Genomic DNA, 22,394 nt, shown 5'->3' on the forward strand with positions numbered 1-22,394 from the left:
ATGTTAACTGATCAGTTAGCAATAAATAGTCTGGGAATGAGAAGGAGATTTCTAAGTAGTTTCTGGAGCAGTCTCCTATTAAAAAGGATGTAACATGTTGGTTGGATGGGGCTTTGAGCAACCTGGTATAGTGGAAGGTGTCCATGTCCATGGCAGGGGATTGGAACCTAGGTGATCCTTAAGGTCCTTTCCAACTCAAGCCATTCAGTGATTCTTCGTTTTGAAAAGTCCTTTTAAAGGTAGACCTTTGAAAATTTAGTAAAGGCACTATTTGGTAAAGTGCTTATTGTAGCAAGCTCCTTTGTTCATTGATCTGTTTTCCAGGCTTCTGTTCCTGTCACTTTCCTATGCACACCTCCACAGTACTTGTGTAACAGATATTAGTGAAAACAGTGGGGTGGATAAACATGATGTATAGGTGCTATTGTAAATATTTTAATTCTAGGGGTTTAAAAACAAAATCTGTGATTCCTACTCCACAGTGCATGTGGTCTGTGGGCAAATAATACTGCAGTTGATTTAAAGTCAGTGAGAATGCAAGCATAAGCTTTTATTTTTCTTATGCAGGGCCTTACCTGCACTTTCATGTTCAAAGAGAAAGAAGGCAGTGGGACATTGATCAAAATGAAGTTGTAAAATTATGTTTAGTTCTTAAATACCTTTAGAGTATATTTCCTTAAGAAGAATCTTGTAGTGATCTACCATGTATTTGTATAATGCATGTCAGAAGTAGGCCCTTAGTCATTAATTTCTTTTAAAAACGAATGAAGGCAGCAGTTATGATGGACAATGTGTTGCCTTTTTTGGATGTGTATGGTACGTCCAGAATTGATCAAACAGAAGCATCTTGTGAGATAAGAATCAGTGTGCATGATGTGAAGCTATATAGGTACCTTGGCTATTTGCAGTTTCGTGGATTTTTCCAGTTAGCAATAAATGTTGATGTTTGAAGAAATGTTTTAGTAATTTCTAGATAGAGCACAGAAACTGAAATAGAAGCTTTTCTGGTACGTATTTCCAGGGAGATTTCTAAATGTTTGGAGGTAAAGTAAAACTCCTCCCTACTTAAGCATATACACATTTTGCTTCAGTCTAAAACTCTTCTACCCTTTTCAGGTCTTAAGTGAAGAAATGGAAGTACAGGGAGAGAAACTGGAATGGCTGAATAGAACTGAACCTGAAGTACTTTTGGATAAAGAGGTTGATCTTCAGGAAAAAGACAAACTTTCCAATTGCCTGCAGTCCCTCAATGTGAGGTGGAATAAGGTGTGCATTTCTTCAACACTGAGTATCTGAAGTTAAAAATACCATAGTGTACTTGGAATGGTTGTTATCCTTTACATGTATCTGTGGCATGTATATAAAATGTCTTGGAAGCCGTGAAGGCACAGTCAGGAAAGGTACCCCAATCTATGTCTACGTGAAACACTGGTGGACATTTTTCCATCAGAATGAGTAAGTTTAACTACGTTAGGGTCTTTTGTTTGTTTTTGTTTGTATTGGTTTTCTTTTAAACAGCTGGTTCAAAAATATTTCAGGTGAAGCAAACAGTAATGTCTTCATTTGAAACTGAGAATCGCAGTAAATCTGAGCTGTATAGGAAAGCTGTGTGGTTCGGTTGATACGCTGGAGGGAAGGAATGCCATCCAGAGGGACCTTGACACGCTTGTGAGGTGGGCTGATGCCAACCTTATGAAGTTTAACCATAACAAGTGCAAGGTCCTGCACCTGGGTTGGAGCAATCCCAGGCACAGCTACAGGTTGGGCAGAGAAGAGATTCAGAGCAGCCCTGTGGAGAAGGACTTGGGGGTGTTGGTCGATGAGAAAATGAACATGAGCCAGCAGTGTGCACTCGCAGCCCAGAAAGCCAACCGTATCCTGGGCTGCATCAAAAGGAGCGTGACCAGCAGGTCGAAGGAGGTGATCCTGCCGCTCTACTCTGTTCTCGTGAGACCTCACCTGGAGTATTGTGTGCGGTTCTGGTGTCCTCAACATAAAAAGGACATGGAACTGTTGGAACAAGTCCAGAGAAGAGCCACGAGGATGATCAGGGGCCTGGAGCACCTCCCGTATGAAGACAGGCTGAGGAAGTTGGGGCTGTTGAGCCTGGAGAAGAGAAGGCTGCGTGGAGGCCTCATAGCAGCCTTCCAGTATCTGAAGGGGCCCTATAGGGATGCTGGGGAGGGACTCTTCATTAGAGACTGTAGTGACAGGACAAGGGGTAACGAGTTAAAACTTAAACAGGGGAAGTTTAGGTTGGATATAAGGAAGAAGTTCTTTCCTGTTAGGGTGGTGAGGCACTGGAATGGGTTGCCCAGGGAGGTTGTGAATGCTCCATCCCTGGTGGTGTTCAAGACCAGGTTGGACGAGGCCTTGGGTGACATGGTTTAGTGTGAGGTGTCCCTGCCCATGGCAGCAAGGTTGGAACTGGATGATCTTAAGGTCCTTTCCAACCCTAACTATTCTATGATTCTATGATTTGCAGCAGTTAAGAGGAAAACAAATGGAGATGTGTTAAATCTTGGATAAAAAAATCTTATCAATTGTGTCTAGGATTCTTCTTCAGTATAACTGCTGTAAAATAGAAGCTTTAGTATTCAATCTCATTGGCAAGTGTACGAAAACTCCTCACTGTTTGGAGTTAAACCAGATGCTTTTTATCCAGTAGAGCCTGGAGATTTAAGTGAAAACTGAACAGCATTATTGGGATTGTATTATGGATCAGAGTGGTAGCAATTTGTTGGGGAAAGGATTTTTTGTTTGCTCAGGGAAAAAAAAAGATCTGTTTTAACTTACTCAGCCATGAAAATAGGGATTCCCCCCCTTTGTTTATCACATTTCCATCAATGCCTTTTAAAACCTTTTAAAAAGCAAATTAGGAAAATTTGTCTTTATTACAAGAGTTTAGTATATTTTCTTTTAAAATTAATTATGTGTTTATCTACTTTCCTGTCACTGATCACAAATCATGCTTTGTGTCATGTCTCCTTCAAAATGTACTCAAATAATGAGACACAGCTTTGAAGCTTAGGCAGTAAAAAACATGTAAACCTGTCTACAACTGTTCATTTATTTCTCTCCATGATTTAGGTAAGATACTGGAATGTACTAAAATAACAGTTTTGAGTACCTCTTGGCATCTTTATTGTTTTTAAATGATACCTTAAAAGAAGTCTTTGATATATATCTTGGCATTGTAGCTAGCATGGTGTAGAATATTTTGTCTTCTAGAAAGTGATGGCATTTTGCTTTTACTATAGCTTGTCTTACTGTTTTTTATTCCTCTCTGCTTGACTGCAGGTGTTCAGAGAAGTGCCTGCCAGAGTGAGAGAATTGGAGGCATTTGTTGGGCAGTCTTGTCTTGTTACACAGACAAAGCCTTCTGGTGAGTGACCAGTTCTGTTGTGTTTAAATGCACTGAGTTTAATCCCATTTGCGGTCAAAAGTAATCCAAAAAGGAAAACCTTCCTCATGAACTTAGACAAGCAGAAATAGGAAATGGTGTCCATCGCTGTACTTGGGCTACCTTCACATTACTGTGGGAGAAAGAAGGAAACATTTGGTTAGGGAAAAAGTTGCCCTACAGGTCAGGACTGGGAGAGTCCTTTGGGATTCTGTAAGAGTCTTGAAATGGGGGGATTTTTTATAAAGCTCAGGCCTCCTCCTCTGGAACCCAGTGTACCAGCAGCAGATTAAAACCCAAAATAGCTATGTTTGTGACAGCCTGCAGATTTGTGCCTTGTCATGCCGTTCAGTAATTAAGATCCACGAGAAGCTTTCCCTAACAAATTATTTGTAAAGTATCTCCAACATGCAGATTCTCTGCAGTCCTATAAATAAAGGCCATTCTGCATCTTTCAGCTCAGCAGGGACTCAGATTGGTCTTTCTCATCTGCTGGATACTTATCTTCCAGATTCTTGTAGGGGAAGCTGTCTAAATATGACACATTCTTGTATCAGACACTGACACTGGCTGTCTTTTCAAGTTGTTGGAGGTGGATCAGCAGAGTGTGAACAAAATGCCCAAGTCTCTTTTTTAGAAAACTAGATAAAAAAAGGCAGCCTTTGCCTGAAAGGTTTTGCATCTTGAACTTCAGTATATTAACTTTTTTTTTTTTCAATTCAGCAGCGGTAAACTATTTAAAGGCGGAAAGCCAAATTTTGTTGAAGCGTTTCAAAACCTTGATTCAGCTTGTTTTCCTTTCAAACAGGGTGTTTAAGTAAAGCTTCTGTATTCATTGGTTGAGACAAGTATCTGATATTCATGCTTCATCTTGATTTAACTTAGTATTTTCTCAGAACTGGAACACAACCAACCACAGCTTCTGAAGTGAATCCTACTGTTCAGCTGATTCTTCAGTTTTTTGCAGTGTCAGGTTAAAAAAAGGATGGGGCTGAAGTAGCAGGCATCTGTCCCTTCTTAGGACAGTTGAGTATTGCCAAGTCCATGAAGGATTCTATTGCAGTAGCTTGACTTGTGCTATTCTGAGCTTACTTGTGACTTCTGAGCCAAGAGTGGGGGAAAACCTTTCTGCTGTTTAATACAAAAGTGAGTGAGACAATTATAGACATTTATCTTAAATTAAAGGATTGGAATTTTATGCCTGATAAGGGTCAGTTCCCTTTTGTGTTAAAGAATGTTTAGCTTCACTCCATTAGATTTAATATCATTTTGCCTTTGCAAGCTTTCTTATTTGTTTTTTAGTTAGCCTGAATCATTTGGGTCTATTGGCATACAATGAAATAATTCATAGCCTTAAAAAAAAAAAACCCACAAAAGGAATTCCTGGTTACCTTCTGGTGTTTAAAATGCCTCTAATACAAATGTTGCTGAGCTTTCTCTGTAGATGCTTTTGTATATTTAAAGGAATCACAAAAAAACCTGTAATGCCCACAGTTGCACACGTGGCCATGACTTTTTTTTTCAACAAAAACCCCAAACTCTGTTCCAGATATCCAAAAGGTGGTGCTAGTATCTTCTTCATTGGAAATTCCTGTTCAGGCTCAGCAGGCTTTGGAACTTTCTGCACCTGCTGATCTGGATAAAACTACAACTGAACTGGCTGACTGGTTGGTATTGATTGACCAGATGCTCAAGTCAAATATAGTCACCGTGGGAAATACTGAAGAGATCAATCGGACTATTGCACGAATGAAAGTATGTGTTTTTGTGAAGGCTAGTGGATTGGAAAATTGGCTCATACTTTACTAGCTTGTACATTCAGTAAACAGCTTGCATGCGTTTAAAGGAAAAAGAAACTGCAGTAAATGTGTAACTTGAAAATTACACTTTAAATGCCCCTCTTCTCTCTACTATTTCCTGTTAATTCCTGTGTTCCTGTGTGAGTTAAGAATTGCCCTTTTTTTTTGTTTTGCACATAGAAACCTCCTGAAAATGACATCTTTTGTGGAATGTATACATAGCTCATGCTGAATCCTTTGGGCAACTTCATATTTGCTTGGAGGGTGACCTTTATGATCTGCTCTTTAGTGGTTTCTGATTAGTTTTGTTGTAGTGGTGTTAGACTGAACTGATTTCCAGGGACATACTAAAATGATTAACAGTTGTACCGTGAATGCTTATGATGTAAATATTTATTTCTGTTGATAGCTCATACTATGCTGAGCCATGGGCAGTATTTGAGATATATGCTGTAGGTTCATTTTATTTGACTTGATATCAATTAACGTGTGACTCTAGAGTAAAAGCTGCAGGCTAAACAAATGCTAAACTGTTTCTGTAGGTGTCTAACATAATCTGGAATTTGAAAGAATAATTTGATGTACAGTAGCTTTGGAAACACTTTCGTCTAACTGCATTGTATTTGTAATGTGGTCTTCTGGTACACTGCTGTAGTGAAATAACTATGTTTTTTATATAATATATAGTCTGAGTGTTCCTTTCTGTTTTTTTCCTCCTCCATCTCTCTCTCCCTTTACACCTTGCCCTCCCCCCAGTATATAAATGATCAGAGCTTGATAAGAGAAAAACAAGTTATAGGAGAGTTAAAAATAGATATTGGAAAATATTGTGCAATGACTGTGGTAACTGTGTGGTTTGTACAGGTTAACCTTCACCTCTGGATTTTCAGTAACTATAATTCAGAATAGTTTTGCTTTTTAAAGCAGTGGTATAATAACTTGACAGTTTAAGGGTTAAAATAATGATGGCAACAGCCATCTACTTGTAGTCACACATACGTGTTTTGTTTTATCTACAAATAATACAGATGATGTTAACTAAATTCTGCTTTCTGTACTTAAATCGTATCCTAATTCTCAACAGATAACAAAGGCAGATTTGGACCAGCGGCACCCTCAGCTGGATTCTGTTTTCACACTGGCTCAGAATTTGAAAAATAAAACATCCAGTTCAGACATTAGGACAGTGATCACAGAAAAATGTAAGTTTCTCTATTCAGTGTTTGCAAATACAACGTTTCCATGGCAATAAAATAATCTTCATATCTTCTTGTTAAACTCTTGATTTTGAGCCTAGCTGAAGTTGCCTTCCTTGAACAAACTGGAAACTTACGAGATAAATAGCTTTTACTCTGACGGTCTAATGAGCCACTTGTTTTCTTGACTGGCCTTTTTTTTCCGAGTACAAAGGTAAATATTTTTGCTGGGATTTCAAAATATCTTACGAAGAATTTGAGTTATTTGACAGACACAGACCCAGGAATAAGGATTTCTTTTATTTATTAATAAAAGGAACTAATTGTGCATCTTTATTTTTGTTGAGCTATGAGGCACTGGACAGTTAGTGAAAAGTACGACTATCAATTTAAGACTATAACTGTGCATGTACTTTCAAAATTGTTCACTGATAGAGCTTTTAAGTCACTGATCTGTATCTGAAAATTGAGCTTCCAGTTTAAAGGTCCGCAGCCCCTTTGAATTTTACTTTTTTTTTACTGGTACTTATGGAAACAAAACATACAACTGTAATGACTGGCAAATAAAGGAAAATTTGTTATTTGGACTCTTAAGCTTTGCTGGTTGCTACAGTTAGAAAATACATGCAGTAGAAAATACAGTATCACAGAATCACAGAATAGTTGGGTTGGAAGAGACCTTCAGCAGTCATATAGTCAACCATTCTGCAGTGAGCAGGGGCATCTTCAACTGTATGACATTGCCCAGAACCACATCCAGCCTGACTGTGAATGTCTCCAGGGATGTGGCATCTATCACCTCTCTGGGCAGCCTGTTCCAGTGTTTTACTACCTTAAGTGTAAAAAATTGCTTCTCTATATGCCAGTATTTCTCTGTGCCAATTACTGCATGGACAATGTGAATTAAAAACATAGTCTCATCAGGGATTCTTTCCAGTCTTTCTGCCTATCATACCAGACTGGTGCCTGTGCTAGTTTTGGCTGGGATAGAGTTAATTTTCTTACTAGTAACTGGTCCAGTGCTGGGTTTTGACCCTGACAACTTTCAGTAGGAGCCTACCTGTTGAACCCACTGAATGCTGACTATACCAAGAGTTTCACTGTTTTTCCATCCTGTTTTGGTGGGGACTAAAGAGAGGGGAAATCTGTCAACAGAGCAGAGAGTAAAGTTAACCTGGCCATTATTTGGGAAAAATGTATCAAGGAATATTCTTTCTGTAATAATACTATAAAAACATCAAATATCCATTTCAACCAAGTTGCTGTTATAGGCAGCTGTTTCTCAGGGATATTTTTTCTTCGCAGCTTTGTGGGGAGAGTCTACACACTGAAGAGCTTTTTCTCTGCTCATTAGCCAGCACACAGGGTTATAGTCTTTTTTTACTCCTGCTGGTTTTGCTTTTGCTATTTTGGGGAAACCACTGATCTCTCCCAACAGCTGCTGGTTTCCTTTGAACATACTTTTTTTTTTATGCAATACAGTAACAACCTTCAACTTTATTTTATTTATTATATTTTTTATGAAAACCAGATTATTATTTGTTGTTGGGTTACTGAAGCTTTTTTCTAAGTTTTCATTCAGGATGACCCATGTCACACCTGAAAATGAATCCAGAAGTTGCCTAAGGGTTGAAATTGAGGAATTTGTATTGCACAGATTACTGAATTTGTTCTCCAATAATAGTTATTCTGACAACTGGGCTTTACTGCCGCAGTCTTTGAGAGCCTTGTGAAACTAAGCAGGATATTTTAAAATGTGTTAAAGTTAAGAGATCTTTCCAAGCAGGTCAAGCATAATGGCTTCATATAATTATAAAAGGTTAAAATCATGGAAGATTGAAGTGACTTGAGTATCAAGTGTATTAGTTTTCTAATAAAATTGTGTACTCACTTGTAAGATAAATATATTGGATGTAGTGTTTTTTTTGCTTGGTTTTTTACATTCACTTTTTTACTTTTTAGCTCTTGTCATATAATGTGTTTCTAATAACTGTCATGACAGGTAATAGGGAAACCTGTTTCCACCTCTGTAGACCTTCAAGTAATATACTTTTTTCCTAGGTCTGTAAATATTAAGAAAAAGGTATGATGCTACTCACTTCTCTCTGAAGGCAGACTTACTGCTTTCCCTGATACACTGTTTTTGTCCTAGGCTCTTGTAAGGTTTTTTCACCCTTTGTTTATTGACTGATAAACAGGCTTTAACCTTTATCTATTGTAACTACTGAGAGAGGAATGGGATACTTGAAGGAAATGGGGTTATCAATAACTTCTCTCTTCCGTTGTGTAATAGAAACCTGTGGTGGAATGGAAGTGCTGAAGTAGGTTACTAGGAGTCTTTCTATTTTGGCTAAAATAGTAGTATGGGTGTCACTAGACTGCCTTCAACACACAGTGGTCTGGAAAACTTAGTTCACTTTGTAAAAGCTATCCAGATCTAGACAGTATTTATTTCTTTGTATTGGTTTAAGTTGCATATGCATAAAGATGACTTGCTGGTATGGCCGTCACCCTAAAATTGTGCTCCTTGAAGCCCTGCTGCTGGCGTATCTCTGTAGTGCAGCCATGGCAGATTTGCCTCTCACATATGTGTGCATCAAAAGTAAAATAACACCTTTTAACTATTCCAGAAAGAACTACTTGTTACCTGTATGCTGACCTGCTTAAGTAGCCAAGCACCCAATTTGCTTGGGTGAAATATGTAAACTTCATGGGAAACTAAAATACTGAATATGCAAACTACTGTGTGTGATAATGAATTACATTATTGGCTCCTATCCTGAGAATTAAGTGGTAGTTATGGCTACTTGTTTGTTTGCCTTAGTTTTTTCATATTCTCTATTGTCCTCCACAGTGGAGAAGGTGAAGAACCAGTGGGACAATACCCAGCATGGCGTGGAGGTGCGACAGCAACAGCTCAAGTACATGCTGACAGACAGCATGCAGTGGGATGAGCAGAGGCAAGAAATGGAGTACCTCATGGAACAGTGTGAGATCCGTCTGCGTATGCTCATGCAGGCCCCAAAGGAGATGCTTGCCAAACAGATTTCAGACAACAAAGTAAGATCATCTACACTTCTCTTTTTCCCTCATACTAGACTCCTTGGTCTGTGTAATTCTACTGATTTGGCAATTTTGTCTCTTTTGGAGATGATATATTCTAAATTGTCTCTTATTTTAACATGTCATACTTCCTTAGAATAGCCTTCTGGGAGGGAAGCAAGTGTCATGTGCATGTGTGCCTTTTTGTAAGTGTAGCTGAAATAAGTGTAGTGTAGCATCAAATACGTGATACTATACAAAAGCTTGAACCTCAGAACAATAAAAGTTTAATCATCCAGTTCCAGAATGTAATATGTATTGCTTCATAAAAACCTATTAACAATAGCTTAGTAAATCCTGGAATGAATGGGCCAAGGCATTTAAAATTATTCTGAATTTCACTTCTGATGGATGCCAGGTCTATTCAACACTTATTTTTTTTACTCAATCCCATGCAATCTTTGATGCTTTTCATATCACAGTAAACCTGCTGTGATAAATCAATAAGTCTGATGTTCTTTGTCCTGGTGGCTGCCAGAAAAAGGGCAGGCTGTAGGTGGCACAGGATGAGAACTAAAGAGACAAATCAGTAAGTTAGGACTCTTACAACTGCAGTATTAGAACCAGGCTATAATGGTTTTAAAAAGTGTTTGTGTATACACGCACACACACACATATGTATATTAATGAAGAGATAACACGGGGGGCAGCTGGGTATGGAAAGAAGCAGAGAGTAACAACAGTAAAGTTGAGTGTTTTTTATTGTGTTTCTTTGCGTGTGTAGAAGTCTGAAAATGGACTATTAGGTCTGCCTTGCTTTCTTAAGTGAAAACAGGCCTATGCCTGAACATGGAGTAAGGAGATCAGAAGATACAACTGGACATACATATACACAAATACATTTTTGCATTTAGAAATAATCTTGTGTTCCTAATTCTGTAAAGTCAAAGCACATTATGAATATCCTGCCACAGTAAGCAAACACATCTAATATATTTTCTTCATTTGAAAACAAAGAACCCCACAAAACAATGACATTAAAATCTCATGCTGTGCACTTCATTTATGCCAGTCTTAGCTGCCGCTTTTATAATTATTATCATAATTTAAACTTATGCATGCTACTAAAAATATGGAAGTGTTTTTATTTTTGTTGCCAGTGAAACACAGAAGAGGACTCTCCTAGCCTTTGGCAGTTCTGGCAAACGTATTTTTTCCTCACCTATTTGTGTTTTGATTGGTTTATTGTCAGGATGCTTAGTATCTGTAGATTTTTTTTTTTTAAGATTTTTCTTGTAAATGAGAATATGCACGTTTTCTTGTTTAAAAAAAGAAAATGCAAACAAAACCAGAGGCAAAAAGAAGGGCTTTATAATATGATAAAATGCATGAAAAATAATAGTCTGATTTTTATTTTATTCTGTCTCATTCTGGAACTGCTTTTTAGCTTTTAGTACAGGATTTGCATAGAGGTGACATCACAGTAGCTGCATTCAATGATCTTTCAAATAAACTTCTCCGAGAATATCGTGATGATGACACAAGGAGGGTGAAGGAAACCACTGACCAAATGAACACTTGTTGGGTCAATCTGAACCAAAGGTAATTACAAGATTTCACTCTATATGTAAGCTGTTCCCATCTTAAACTTGTATCCTATTATAAATACGCGTGTGTATTGCAGTCTCTGTCTGCTTTACTGCTGCATTTAGAGCTATTGTGGATAATTAGTCAATTACAGTGAAGCTGTTTTGCGTTTTGATGATTGAAATTTCCACGGTTCACCATGAAAGGCTTCTGGTATGACTTTGCTTTCATGTGGTGTGTTTTTTTTTTTTTTTTTTTCTTAAGGGAAAAAAAGGAAGTACTTCTCATGTTTGGTCTTGGGTTTGCTCATGGCTATTATTCTCTAGTGTCTTCGAAGAGTTTCTCTCCTGTTTCTTGATGTTGGTATGCTTTATGTATTTTAGTTTGTTGCTGTGCTTTCTTTTCAATAAGGCTGTAAGTATTCAGCTTGGTCTTCCAACACATTAGTTCATTGTGGCCTTTCACCTGATGGGAACACTTCCTTGAATGGGCCTGCACTTCGGGTTCCCGAGTATGATCGTCCTAGCTCTCCCATCTAGAAAATAGTTGAGCTATAGGAACTGAGACTAGTTGAAACTTAATGCTTTCTGTTCATCCTCTTAGGACATACTTGCAAATATGTCTTGATTAAAACATGGTATTTCCTTACGCATATCAATTTTTTTCTCTGCAAGGTAACCTAATCTCTTCAGAAATTTTTTTATCATATTTGACAGACAATTAACATTTAGAATAGTGTCTGACTCAGTGCCTGCAGCTTAAAAGACGATATGCTTTGTCGTTAGAGGGACAGAAAAGAAAATTGATCCTGTGCGTATGGGAGTGGGGGAGATGCACACATACACAGACTTTGGCTGTCATATATGTGCAAGTGAAAACTGTTTCTGTAATGAGATGGCAGTTAAGGGAATAAAAATCCTAGGTAATAAAGCCTCCAAAGTTGATGTTGTATCCAGGTGAATGAGAGGAGGAGAACTGCCTAGAATCACAGAATCACAGAATGGTTAGGGTTGGAAGGGACCTTAAAAGTTCATATAGTTCTAACCCCCCTCCAGTGGGCAGGAACACCTTCCACTAGATCAGGTTGCTCCAAGCCACATCCACCCTAGCCTTGAACACTTCCAGGGGTGGGGCAGCCACAACTTCTCTGGGCAATCTTCAATGTTTCACCACCTTCATGAGAAAGAATTTTTTTTCTTATATCTAATCTAAATTTACCCTCTGCCATCTTAAAGCCATTCACCCTTGTCCTATCAATACATGCCCTTGTAAAAAGTCTCTGGATTTCTTGTGGGCCCCATTTAGGTACTAAGAGGCTTCTGTAAGGTCTTCCTGGAGTCTTGTCTTCTCCAGGCTTAAGCCTGGAGGTGATTCTCCCCCTCTACTCTGCTTTTGTGAGACCACGCCTGGAGTACTTTGTCCAGCTCTGGGACCCCCAACACAAGAGGGACGTGGGCCTGTTGGAGTGAGTCCATAGAATTCTATGATTCCATGACCTGTAAAGTTGAACCAGCTTATTTTAAAACTATTGCATTAATAGACTGAAGTTCCCCAGCCTGACACTGTGTTAAGTTGGATACTTTGCTTGGTGGCTGTTTATGCTCTGTTTTAATGTTTCACGGTGAAACTGTAGTAATTCTGTGTGTTTTTTCTGCCTCAGTAATGGATTATAGTTGCTGTTTGTACTGTCACAGACGTTATTTTCTGACTTTCTTTTGATCACTTGTATGCATTTCAGATTTTTAGTTTAAAATGCAAAATTAGTCGTGTGGAACAGAAACCTGAAATGGAGCCACTAAAACATAAAGAGTAGAGTTGGAATGTTCTTTTTCTTGGACATGTCTTTGCTAAGAGCATCTGCTTAGATGTTCTCCACTATCACTGTGCTAAGTGTAATTAGCTGCATTTGTCAAAGATTTTTCAGGTTCTCTTTACATTAAATTTTTACATCATGGAATTACCCTCTATTTTTTTAAGCTGTTCTAATTTTATTAGAAATCTTTGAAAACTTGAGCCATCTTCATAAGCGTGCGGTAGTTGTTTAGCACAGAATTCTCCATCATTTTCTGTTTTAGATTTGTAGCCTTCACTGGAAGGAAAAGAAAGTATTTGAGTCTGCTTTGTAAAAGTTTACCTCGCTACTGCTATACTTAGCACCCATATAGTCTTAGAACATTACTTGTACGTCTGTTTATTTATGCTGCTGGACTGTGTGTTTAGTGAAAGGAATGTTTTTTCAGCTTTAAGTCAAATACTGTGATACAGTAGGAATGTAATAGGATTTCATTCTTTAATTTAAACCAAGCAGAAAGTCTGAGAAAAGTTTAGGCTGAAGACGACATTCTTCAATGAATGTTATTAGCTACAAAGTACAAGTTGTCTCAATCCCTATCTAAAGTACATCAGTAGTTAAACTTGAATATCTGGGTCACTTCCAGTGTTTCATCCTTTGGGGCTTTTCTTTTTCTATGACGGTTGCTTTTATTACCAGTCTGTTCTTCCTGTTGTCATTCCTATTCTTCCACCTTTGGCCTTAACCCCCTACTAGGGAAGAAAATCCCTGCAGAGGGAGAAGGGTTTGAAGTTATTGCTCATAACTGCTCTTACTTTACTTTTTTTTCCTGCAGTTCCTTGATGTGCTCTGATTTTTGAGCTGGTGCTTGTTATCTTTTCTGGACAGTATCTATCAACGCATTTGTAATCCCTAGCATGCTATTTATTACTTTTTTCTCAGGAGTGGATGAAGCATTCCAGAGCTTCAAGTGAGAAGCAAGAATGAAGGCTTCTTGCCCCGCTAGTCATTTACCAGCAGCTAAAACTTGGGCAAGCATGAAGTCAGGAATGATTCATGCAGTCTTATTTTGGATAAAAAAAATATTAACAAGTGACATAATACCTAAGCCCCTAAAGCAGGGGTTGCAACACTGTCTTTTTGCAAGTAGTCTCTAGAAAATTCAGTCGGTTATGCTAATACTTAGGAATGTAAGCATGGCAGAATTGGGGGAAAATAGCTTTTCCATATATCTGTCTTTTCTGATGTTCTAGTAAACCAGAATACCTGCTTTGAAGCATCATCCTTTATGGTACTGAACACCTGTAGCTTCTTTTCTAAAAAGAATATTTTAACTACTTTTGAAATGTGTGATTCTAAACACAGTGATTCCCTAATACTGTTGAGTAGTACTGTTGGCTCAGCCTGGCTAGGAGGAAAGTAGGAGGCAAAGGATGCACGAGCTTGATGGGCCTCTCTAGAGTAACATGTTCAATTTATGGGAAAATATCAAATGCTGAATATTTTGGCCTTGCCGTACTTGAAATTAAATGTTTACCTTGAATTCTTACAATATTATTAGTGCTTGATATTAAATTAAATTAGCTACTTATTTTGCAGCAGGATTCTAGATAGTAGCCTGTTAGGGATTCCTGTACAGTGAGCTGGTGTGGGACAGTTTGTTCCTTCTGATTTTGGGAAAAGGGATACTGCAGAATAACAGCCTCAAATGGATGAAATTTAGCTTGTCATGCTTTAATTAACATTGTTAATCAGAGCTTTTAAAACTGCTGACTAAAACGATTTCCCATCTGAGTTTCATTTCAATGACAAGGAAAGTCCTGTTACGCAGTAGAATGTGATCTGGTTGTTTTTCTAGGAACTCTTTTGAAGTTGCTTACCAGCAATATAATCCAAAGGCTTTAAATGCGTTCTTTACATCCTAAAAAATCCTCTTACGAGCAACAACTTTTGTGTTTGTACCAACCAGATATCTTTTGGATTGATTGAAAATGGGAACTATATTCTGCCAGTCTTTTTTTTTTTTTTTTGATTTAAGTATGCTGAGCATTTCTTGACTGTTACGAAGGCAGTGTATTATTCTGCTTGTTTGAGTGATAGTGTCAGAAGTCTTGCCCTTTAGCAGAGAGAAAGAGGTATTTGACTTTTCATCCTTCATCACTTTAACTCCTACAGATTTAGTGCAGTGTTTCTGCTCATTGTAGAAAAGGAAGCAAATATCCTCCAGACCCCCAGTGTTTTTACTCTGTATGTTTTTTGTTGATGAGGAAGTGCAAGCTTTTCACACATGGGAAGAACACTTCCACCATTTGGTTTAATGCAAGTTCATGATGGTAACACTTATAAAGGAGAAGCTAGATTTTTAATTAATAACTTAGTTTCTTCCACATCCCTTTTAAAAAAAGGGCCGTGATATACGTAACCAGTTCAGAACATTTGCCTGTAGCTATAATAACCAGAGAAAAAGTGATATAAATAATGAGGAAGCAAGTTGTGATAGATGTATAGTTTCTTAATAGAGGTAACTTTCAAATTTAGTTTTAGTAGTTCCATTGTGTTGTATGTAATGGAATATTCTGACACTTTCCATGTTTTCAGAGCTGTTGATAGGCAGAATTTCTTGGAGACTGAGCTGAAGACAATACAGGCCTCACACAAGGATCTGGAGAGCTTTCTCAAGTGGCTTCAAGAGGCAGAGACAACAGTTAATGTTCTGGCAGATGCATCCCAGCGTGAGAACATTGCTCAGGACAGTGCCTGTATAAGGGAACTCAGAAAGCAGATGCAGGTAAGAAGCTAAATAATACTGTTGTTATTCATGCTTTATTTCAATGGCAAATGTGATAAAGGAATGCTGTCTACTGGAGTGTGGAAACCTGCAGTGTATTGGAAGGTGTTAAAAAAAGCAGTATTTTAGAAGTCAGATTTGTGAAGAAAGCAGATTTTTCTTCCTGAGTTTTGAAATATGTATTTCATGGGTGTCTCTGGCAGTGAGGGCTCTTCAGTGTTCTTGGAGGATGACTCTATTCAGGAAGTGTATAGCTGATTCAATCAAGTCGTGTCGTATAATTGTCCAACCAAACAATTTAATCTACTTCCCTCCAAGTAAAGCTCTTCTGGGTTAAGCTGACTCCTGTCCCTGCCTGCTGCCTTTCTCCTGTTTTTCCAGCAATCCATGACATTGTCATGCTTGGATCATCTCTTCTCCCTCTCCTGCTGCCGAGCAGCTATCCAGTTGGCCTTCCTTCCTATACAGGCCGGGAAACCTAAGAAATAACTGAGAGACTAGCTTGTCACTATTTATAGTGTTATTTAATATATGGACACCCCAGCTTATTTAAAATACAGATGGGAGATCCTTTTTCCTCGTCTTAAGAAACACAGACTAGCTAAGTACTACATCATCTGGCTCTTCCTGTGTTTGCGTATCCCACACATCTCCTTTGTGGAGGTAGGAGGGAGGTTTCAGTCTGCATCAAGGATATATTATATTGGGAAAAGAGGAGGAAAGGGTGTGTGACCTGTCAGACATTTCTTAATGTTGTTGGGTCTGTAGCAGCAAAGGTTGAGCATCACTGGCTAAAAGGATTTTTTGTTTCTATAATATATGAATTTCCTTTGTCCTTTTTGCCTGATGTGAATGCTGTTCATGTCATCTTTCTCCTGCATGGTTTATTTTTTTTTTCCCCTTCAATTAGATTGCCTCATTTAGCACAGTTATTTTGATGTGCATAGAACTGGGCAGTCAGATAATTTATTAAATCCTGCATTCTGTGTTTGGAATAATGTTGTCTGTGGTCTAAGTTCATAGGGTTTGAACAGTTTATAATACAAAAAAGTGCTGCTTTCAGTAGTGCTGCTAATCTTAACATATCCACATTGAATTTAAATTAAACAAAGTTTAAAGTGTCTGATAACAAGCTGCTTAATATGTAATCATAAGAAAGAGAACAATATATTCTGGAAACTTCTATCTGTTGGGGATGACACGTCACTAATATTTATAGGATCCTGGTCAGTCAGGTAACTCATCTGTAGACATGTGGCTCTGCGAATTGCTGAGATTAGTCTGTAATGGCAACACCTATAAGTTAATATACTTTTTATTGGCAAGAAAAGCCAAACCACTACTGTGGTGGAGATAGAGGAGCTAAAACAGGGCCACAGGAAGCTAACAACATGTGCTGTGTTTAAACAGACATTTCTTCATTACCTTGCATTCTGTCTAGTCAGTCACACTAAGGTAAAGCTGTTTTCACAATTTGCTTGTTGGCTCTGTGTAGCTGTGAAGTACCTTGGTCATGCAACATTGTTTGTCCTCCTTCATTGTGCTTTTATCTGATTAAAATTGCTAGAGTTGTGCTGTGTGAGGTGAGAACTTACGGGAAAGACTGCCTGCTGTGTGGAGAAGGTCTATAACCAGCTCTTGAACATGCCCATTGCTTATAACTATTCAGAGGGCAGATGTAGATGCTTGGGCATAGCCTCCCCTTGTTCAGCATCCCATTACCTGATATCATCCATCTTTTTTTCCTGTGACTGTGTGTTTCTACATACTGTGCACATGAACCATAATCGCTTACCCATGACTTTATATAATATTGTGAGCTTTTTTCAACAACCAAAGAAAGCTCAGTAGAGCATGTCAAAAGCTGGCATAGCATAATGGCGTCCAAAATGAACTTTGTCCCATACAATTTTTCAATCTTTAAATATTTAAATATAACTAAAGATGTTCATATTGTGACACTGGCAAACACTCCAAACACTGGCAAACACTCAACATTTCTGTTTTCAAGTATTTGTTGAAATTAATTTCTGAAAACAAAGTGAATATCTAACATCTTGTGGTACCTTAAAAAAATCAGGCGCACTCCCTTGTAAGTTGTTAAGCTTAATATCTGATTAAACAAAGATTCTTCCCCTGTTCTCCCCCTGTTGAGTGGTATAAAGTAAGTGTTGGGGTTTTTTGTGCTTTGTTGGATATGTGAAGTGTTTTTTTTCCTAAATGGTTTTAAAAAGTTTCTAAGGCTTATGACTTTCTTTTGTTCTGTGTGAAGATGCCTGTGCATTGAGTAAAAATTTGCTATGAGTTTAAAGTGTGATAAATTGTAGGTGAAATGTGCTGAACGTAGATGAAACATGATAATTTTTTTGTTGTTGTTATATGTCATCCATTTTCAAAATAGAATTATCAGTTAAGCTGGCATCTTTGTGTGTGCATAGGAGGACTGTCCTCTGTTACGTTTTGGGGCTAACTTGTTTGGCTGAAGCTCAAGCCATTCTACGGTAGAACCAGTGATCTGGGCTTTGTCAAAGCCTTGTTTTGTCTTCTATTGTGACATCTGAGGATATCATCAGTACTAGGCAAATAATACAAAGCTTGAGTTGTGCTAACCTTTTCTTTTTTGAAAAGGAGGAAAATTCACAATTATATCATCAGGCTTTTTAATTCATTCTCTCAGTATCTAAATTTTGCAGAAGACTTTCCTTTTAGGTCAGTGCCAAAACCCTCCAGTCTGGAAGATGTTTAGCAGCCACCTGAAAGAGGTTAAAACCTAATGTGAAACAAAATGCAGAAAATGAGCAAGGAAATAGTAAGAAGTAGTGCTGGGCTGTTGTGTGTGAAGTCCTGTGACTACAGATATAAAGGTGTTCAAAATAATTTGAAAGTTTTGTTTTGTTGTGAATTAAAATCAACGTGACTAGTGGTGGGTTGTTAGTTTACCTCACTGCTTGAGTCAAACGTGTATCAGATGGGAACGGAAAAATCAGAATGGAAAGAAGGTGGCTGATATGTACTGTGGCTTGTCTTACACAGAAGGGCTTTGAGCTCTTGTAAAGTCTTTTCTGAATGGCTCAATGTTTTTGGACTTTCCTCAAAAGATGTTTGGTAACAGCATGCCAGGTAGTGATGGTAGGCTTGAGCTGGTAGGTTAAAGAAACAGTTGTAGTCTGATAGAAGAGTAGACATAAACGAGGAAAATTGGAATTATTTGAATGAGTGGTAGAGATGCGAAAAGAATGTGAGTCTGGTAAGATGGACAATACATGTGGTAAAATTTCTATATACGGAGTTCAGTGAAGGCTCTGTTTCCTCAAAATAATGTTGTTGATGCTGGACAGGTAAAGAACAAAACAGTGTGGGTGAGAGGGGTTTACCTGAGAACTGGTAGAAACATTGATTCAGTTCCAAAAATAAGGATGAAAAGGTTGTGTTAGCTGAAGTGGGTGGGAAGAGTTTTTAAATGTCCTGTATGAAGAATCTGTACCTGGCATTCATACCCTCAGATCGAACCAGTGTATAAAGCACTGACATCTCAGCTATGCATTATCTAGGATCATAAGAACTTGTGATGCTACCTGTAGTTGGTGCCTCCATACTGTGCTGATTTTGATGTGCTTGAAGCAAGTATGTACCTGTTCATGTGGCAATATACATGTTAAATAAAGATTACTTGTGATGGTGTCTACCACCTACTGTGTTGACAGTAGTCTCCCTGAACCTTTGCTACAGCTACCCCTCCGATATAGTTTGAATGTACATTCAAGATAGCACCTTTGGAAGAAACAAGACCTAGCTGTCTCTGGTTACACTGCAGTATTGCCACACCTAGGGGTATGTTGGCTGCATTGCATCAGGAGTGCCTCACTGGTAGCACAACACTGGCATGCTCTTCAATGTCCTACTGCCATCCTTGGATAGCTTAAATAAATATGCTTTGTCATGGGGAAAACACCAAAATGAAGTTAGCTCTTTGGATTCAAGGGTGGCTAGAAAAAGGGGTGATGATGCAATTATGCTTTTAATTTATCAAAACCCTGTTCTTTCTTGTCCTAATAAGTAATTCAGGAAAAGATTTTAATTGAAAACGGCTCCCATAAAGCATTCCTACTTTCTGACACAAGTGAGAATCCTTTGAGATGCCTTTGGCTAAATTAGCTTCAGGAGAGTTTTCATAACAGAGAGGTTTACCTCCTGCAGTTTTTTTCTTTTGTATTGGGTAATCTAGTTTTGAGAAGTGCCGGTGTGATTTATTAGCCTTTAACGTATGGCTGATATAATTAGGGCAGGTATCCCTCTGCTCCTCTCTCAAGATTTATAACATAGTCTGTTATTCACTCACTCTACAGCTCTGCCAGAGCTGCGTTCAGTCTGAGAACGAGAGCATCCTTTCCCAGAGCTTAGCCTGCTGATAGAAAGCAGCTACTAGGGGAGAGCAACTGTTGTGATACACTGGAGCCGTCTTCCTGAAGGAATTCCTTTTTTTTGTTCCTTCAGCTTTCAAGCTTAAATTAATAACCTTTTCTGGCTGTTTAGTGTATTCCTGAATGGTGGCAGAGGCTCAGCTGCTCAGCAACTTTGTTTACCCTCTGCATAAGCAGAGCTGAGCAGTGCTGGTTGCAATAATCTGTGAAGGCTGTTTATTTTTTTTATTATTTTTTTTTGCATTTGTTTTGTGGGGTTATTTTGGGAGAGAAACTTGTGCTGTATCAACCTCTTTTGCCTTTGAAACGTATAAAGCCTGTGGCTTGCAAAAGCAGTCCTGGAAGAGAGCATGCTCAGAAAGCTGGCAAATCATTGTCCAGTGACCGGGAGGAAATGATAGTTGCTCTTCATTTATAATGCAAATTCTGAGGTGTCTTCAGAAGTGTGGCAAACTTAAAATGATGGCTGTGGTGAGAACATCTCTGCAGAAAGTTGTGGTGTTGTTGCATCGTTTACAGAGGATGGCAGTTTCTTCTCCCCGTTACCAGAAGCTTTGTAAGGTAAGAAATGTAAGCCCTAAATCTTGAGTGTCTAATGCTAACTCTGTTGTCTTTCTGAGATAAAAAGAAAAGAAAGCAAGAATGGGAGGAGAGTCAAAAGTATTTAGGCTATGTAGTGTGTTTTTAAAGCCTTCCATACCCTCGTGTATGTTCTGTTAAAGAATGTATATATAAAAAACCCCTGTGCTTGTCAGTGATATTAAAAAACAAACCCACCAAAAAGTGATCTCTTGGCTCTCGTTTAAGTGTGTGTAAGGAAACTGTTCATGACCAGTGATCTTTTGTAAAAGTAGTACCACATTTCCTTTTGTAAAGGAGTTGGTTAATTCTTGGTAAATGCAGTCCTTTAACTCCTGCGTACCCATTATGTAAATAATTGCCTTCTTCCATGCCCAGTGTTTTTGCTTTTGAGCTTGATGAAACTTTTAATTAGGAATGAGTTCAGCACACTAACATGCAGCCATGGAATTTTGTCTTTGCCTGCCTATAATTATAGAGTCCTTTCAGAGTTAAAAAATAAGGAGAACTTGCATGAAAAGCATGTTGACATAGGCTACCACTCATATTGGCATTTTTACTGTTACCTGTTTTGGTGGCTGATAATTTCTGCTTCCACTGAGACTGTTTACTTCTGGTTTTGCACAGGTTTAATAGTTCCAAACTTTAATTCTATGGTAAGGATCTAAGCTACTTAGTAAAAAAATTTTTTTAAGTAGGTTGATTACTCACCATAAAAGAAAAAAAAAAAAAAAAATTCCAACTGGTCCGTAAAGCCCTGTGCCTGTGTGGAATGGTCAGACTGTGGTGTGTCACTGGACTTTGATATAAGGATCCTGCTTTGTAACTCTGGAAAAATTTAAAATTGGCGAGGTCTTTGGCTGTATACTGACATAACCTGATAGAAATTCTCTTTGGCTGCCTTTGAACGTGGTTTTGTTTTGTTTTTTCTTGCTGCTTGTTATATGTTAAAACTGTCTGTGTTTTTTGGTGAAACTATGCGTGAATTTTGCATGTGAGGTGTATGAATACCAAAGTGTATGACCACGTTCTTGTTCCAACAATAAAGCAAAGCTGTTGTACCTCATCGTACTTGCTTCAGTCTGAAATGTGTGTTTTCTATTATGAAAACCACAGAAATGACATTAAGTAAAGGAAATCCTACCTCTGTATTGGAGTTTGGGAGTAAGAAAAGGGCATAATGCAGTATCTGGTTCACAACAGTAAAGCTTATAGAAGTTCTGTCATATGGGGAAAATCACATTGTTTTCAAATGGATGTTTCAGTGTGCCTTTTGTTTACAAAGCTGTACTAAGAGGTGCATCTTCATTATGAAAAGTGAAAGATAGTTTATGTACAGACAAGCTATTTTAACAAGCATGCCTCAGTTATTCTTGTCTTTATCAATTCTGTCACTAAGCAGCCCTGTTTGCTGTTGTGAATAAGACAAGTCTTTTTTTCATTAGACATGTTTTGTAACTGTCTTCATGAGCACTAGGAAATTAAGTGCTTTAAAGCCTATTTAATCACGTTTTTGTGTATAATCTTGTTTGTAACTGTCAAACAAGAACTATTTAGTGACTCTTGCACTAATAGTTTGCTAATTAGACTAAGAATCTAGTCAATAGTTGGATATTTGTTTTGTTAAGTTTAAATCTACACAAGGGGTAGTAAAAAAGTCTTCTCAAAGGCTGTTACAAAATGTGTTTTCTGATTGGGAACCCATGCAGTGATAGCCTCAGGAATTTTTGTGTAGCTTAAAATTAGCTGTTGTATGTTTATCTTCGTTAAAAAGTCAAGCAGCTTAG

At 38.1% G+C, this 22,394-nt stretch overlaps 1 protein-coding gene across 6 annotated transcripts in view; it reads left to right on the top strand.

The window, feature by feature from the left end:
* UTRN (utrophin) overlaps positions 1–22,394 on the top strand; it is a 368,969-nt gene that overhangs the window by 146,093 nt on the left and 200,482 nt on the right. For 4 of the 6 annotated variants that reach the window (XM_062641830.1, XM_062641829.1, XM_062641831.1 and 1 more), the window contains exons 45-51: positions 1,117–1,266; positions 3,301–3,385; positions 4,953–5,158; positions 6,287–6,404; positions 9,253–9,458; positions 10,888–11,042; positions 15,418–15,607. In XM_062641830.1, coding sequence (XP_062497814.1) covers positions 1,117–1,266; positions 3,301–3,385; positions 4,953–5,158; positions 6,287–6,404; positions 9,253–9,458; positions 10,888–11,042; positions 15,418–15,607 — 1,110 coding nt within the window. Of the gene's footprint in view, positions 1–1,116; positions 1,267–3,300; positions 3,386–4,952; positions 5,159–6,286; positions 6,405–9,252; positions 9,459–10,887; positions 11,043–15,417; positions 15,608–20,344; positions 20,590–22,394 lie in introns of those variants that run through there. The other 2 variants (XM_062641834.1, XM_062641835.1) reach the window with 2 other exon arrangements.

The sequence above is a fragment of the Pezoporus occidentalis genome, unplaced genomic scaffold, assembly GCF_034315485.1.
Source record: "Pezoporus occidentalis ecotype Australia unplaced genomic scaffold, CSIRO_AGI_Poc_V1 ctg7, whole genome shotgun sequence".
Lineage (NCBI taxonomy): Eukaryota > Metazoa > Chordata > Aves > Psittaciformes > Psittacidae > Pezoporus > Pezoporus occidentalis.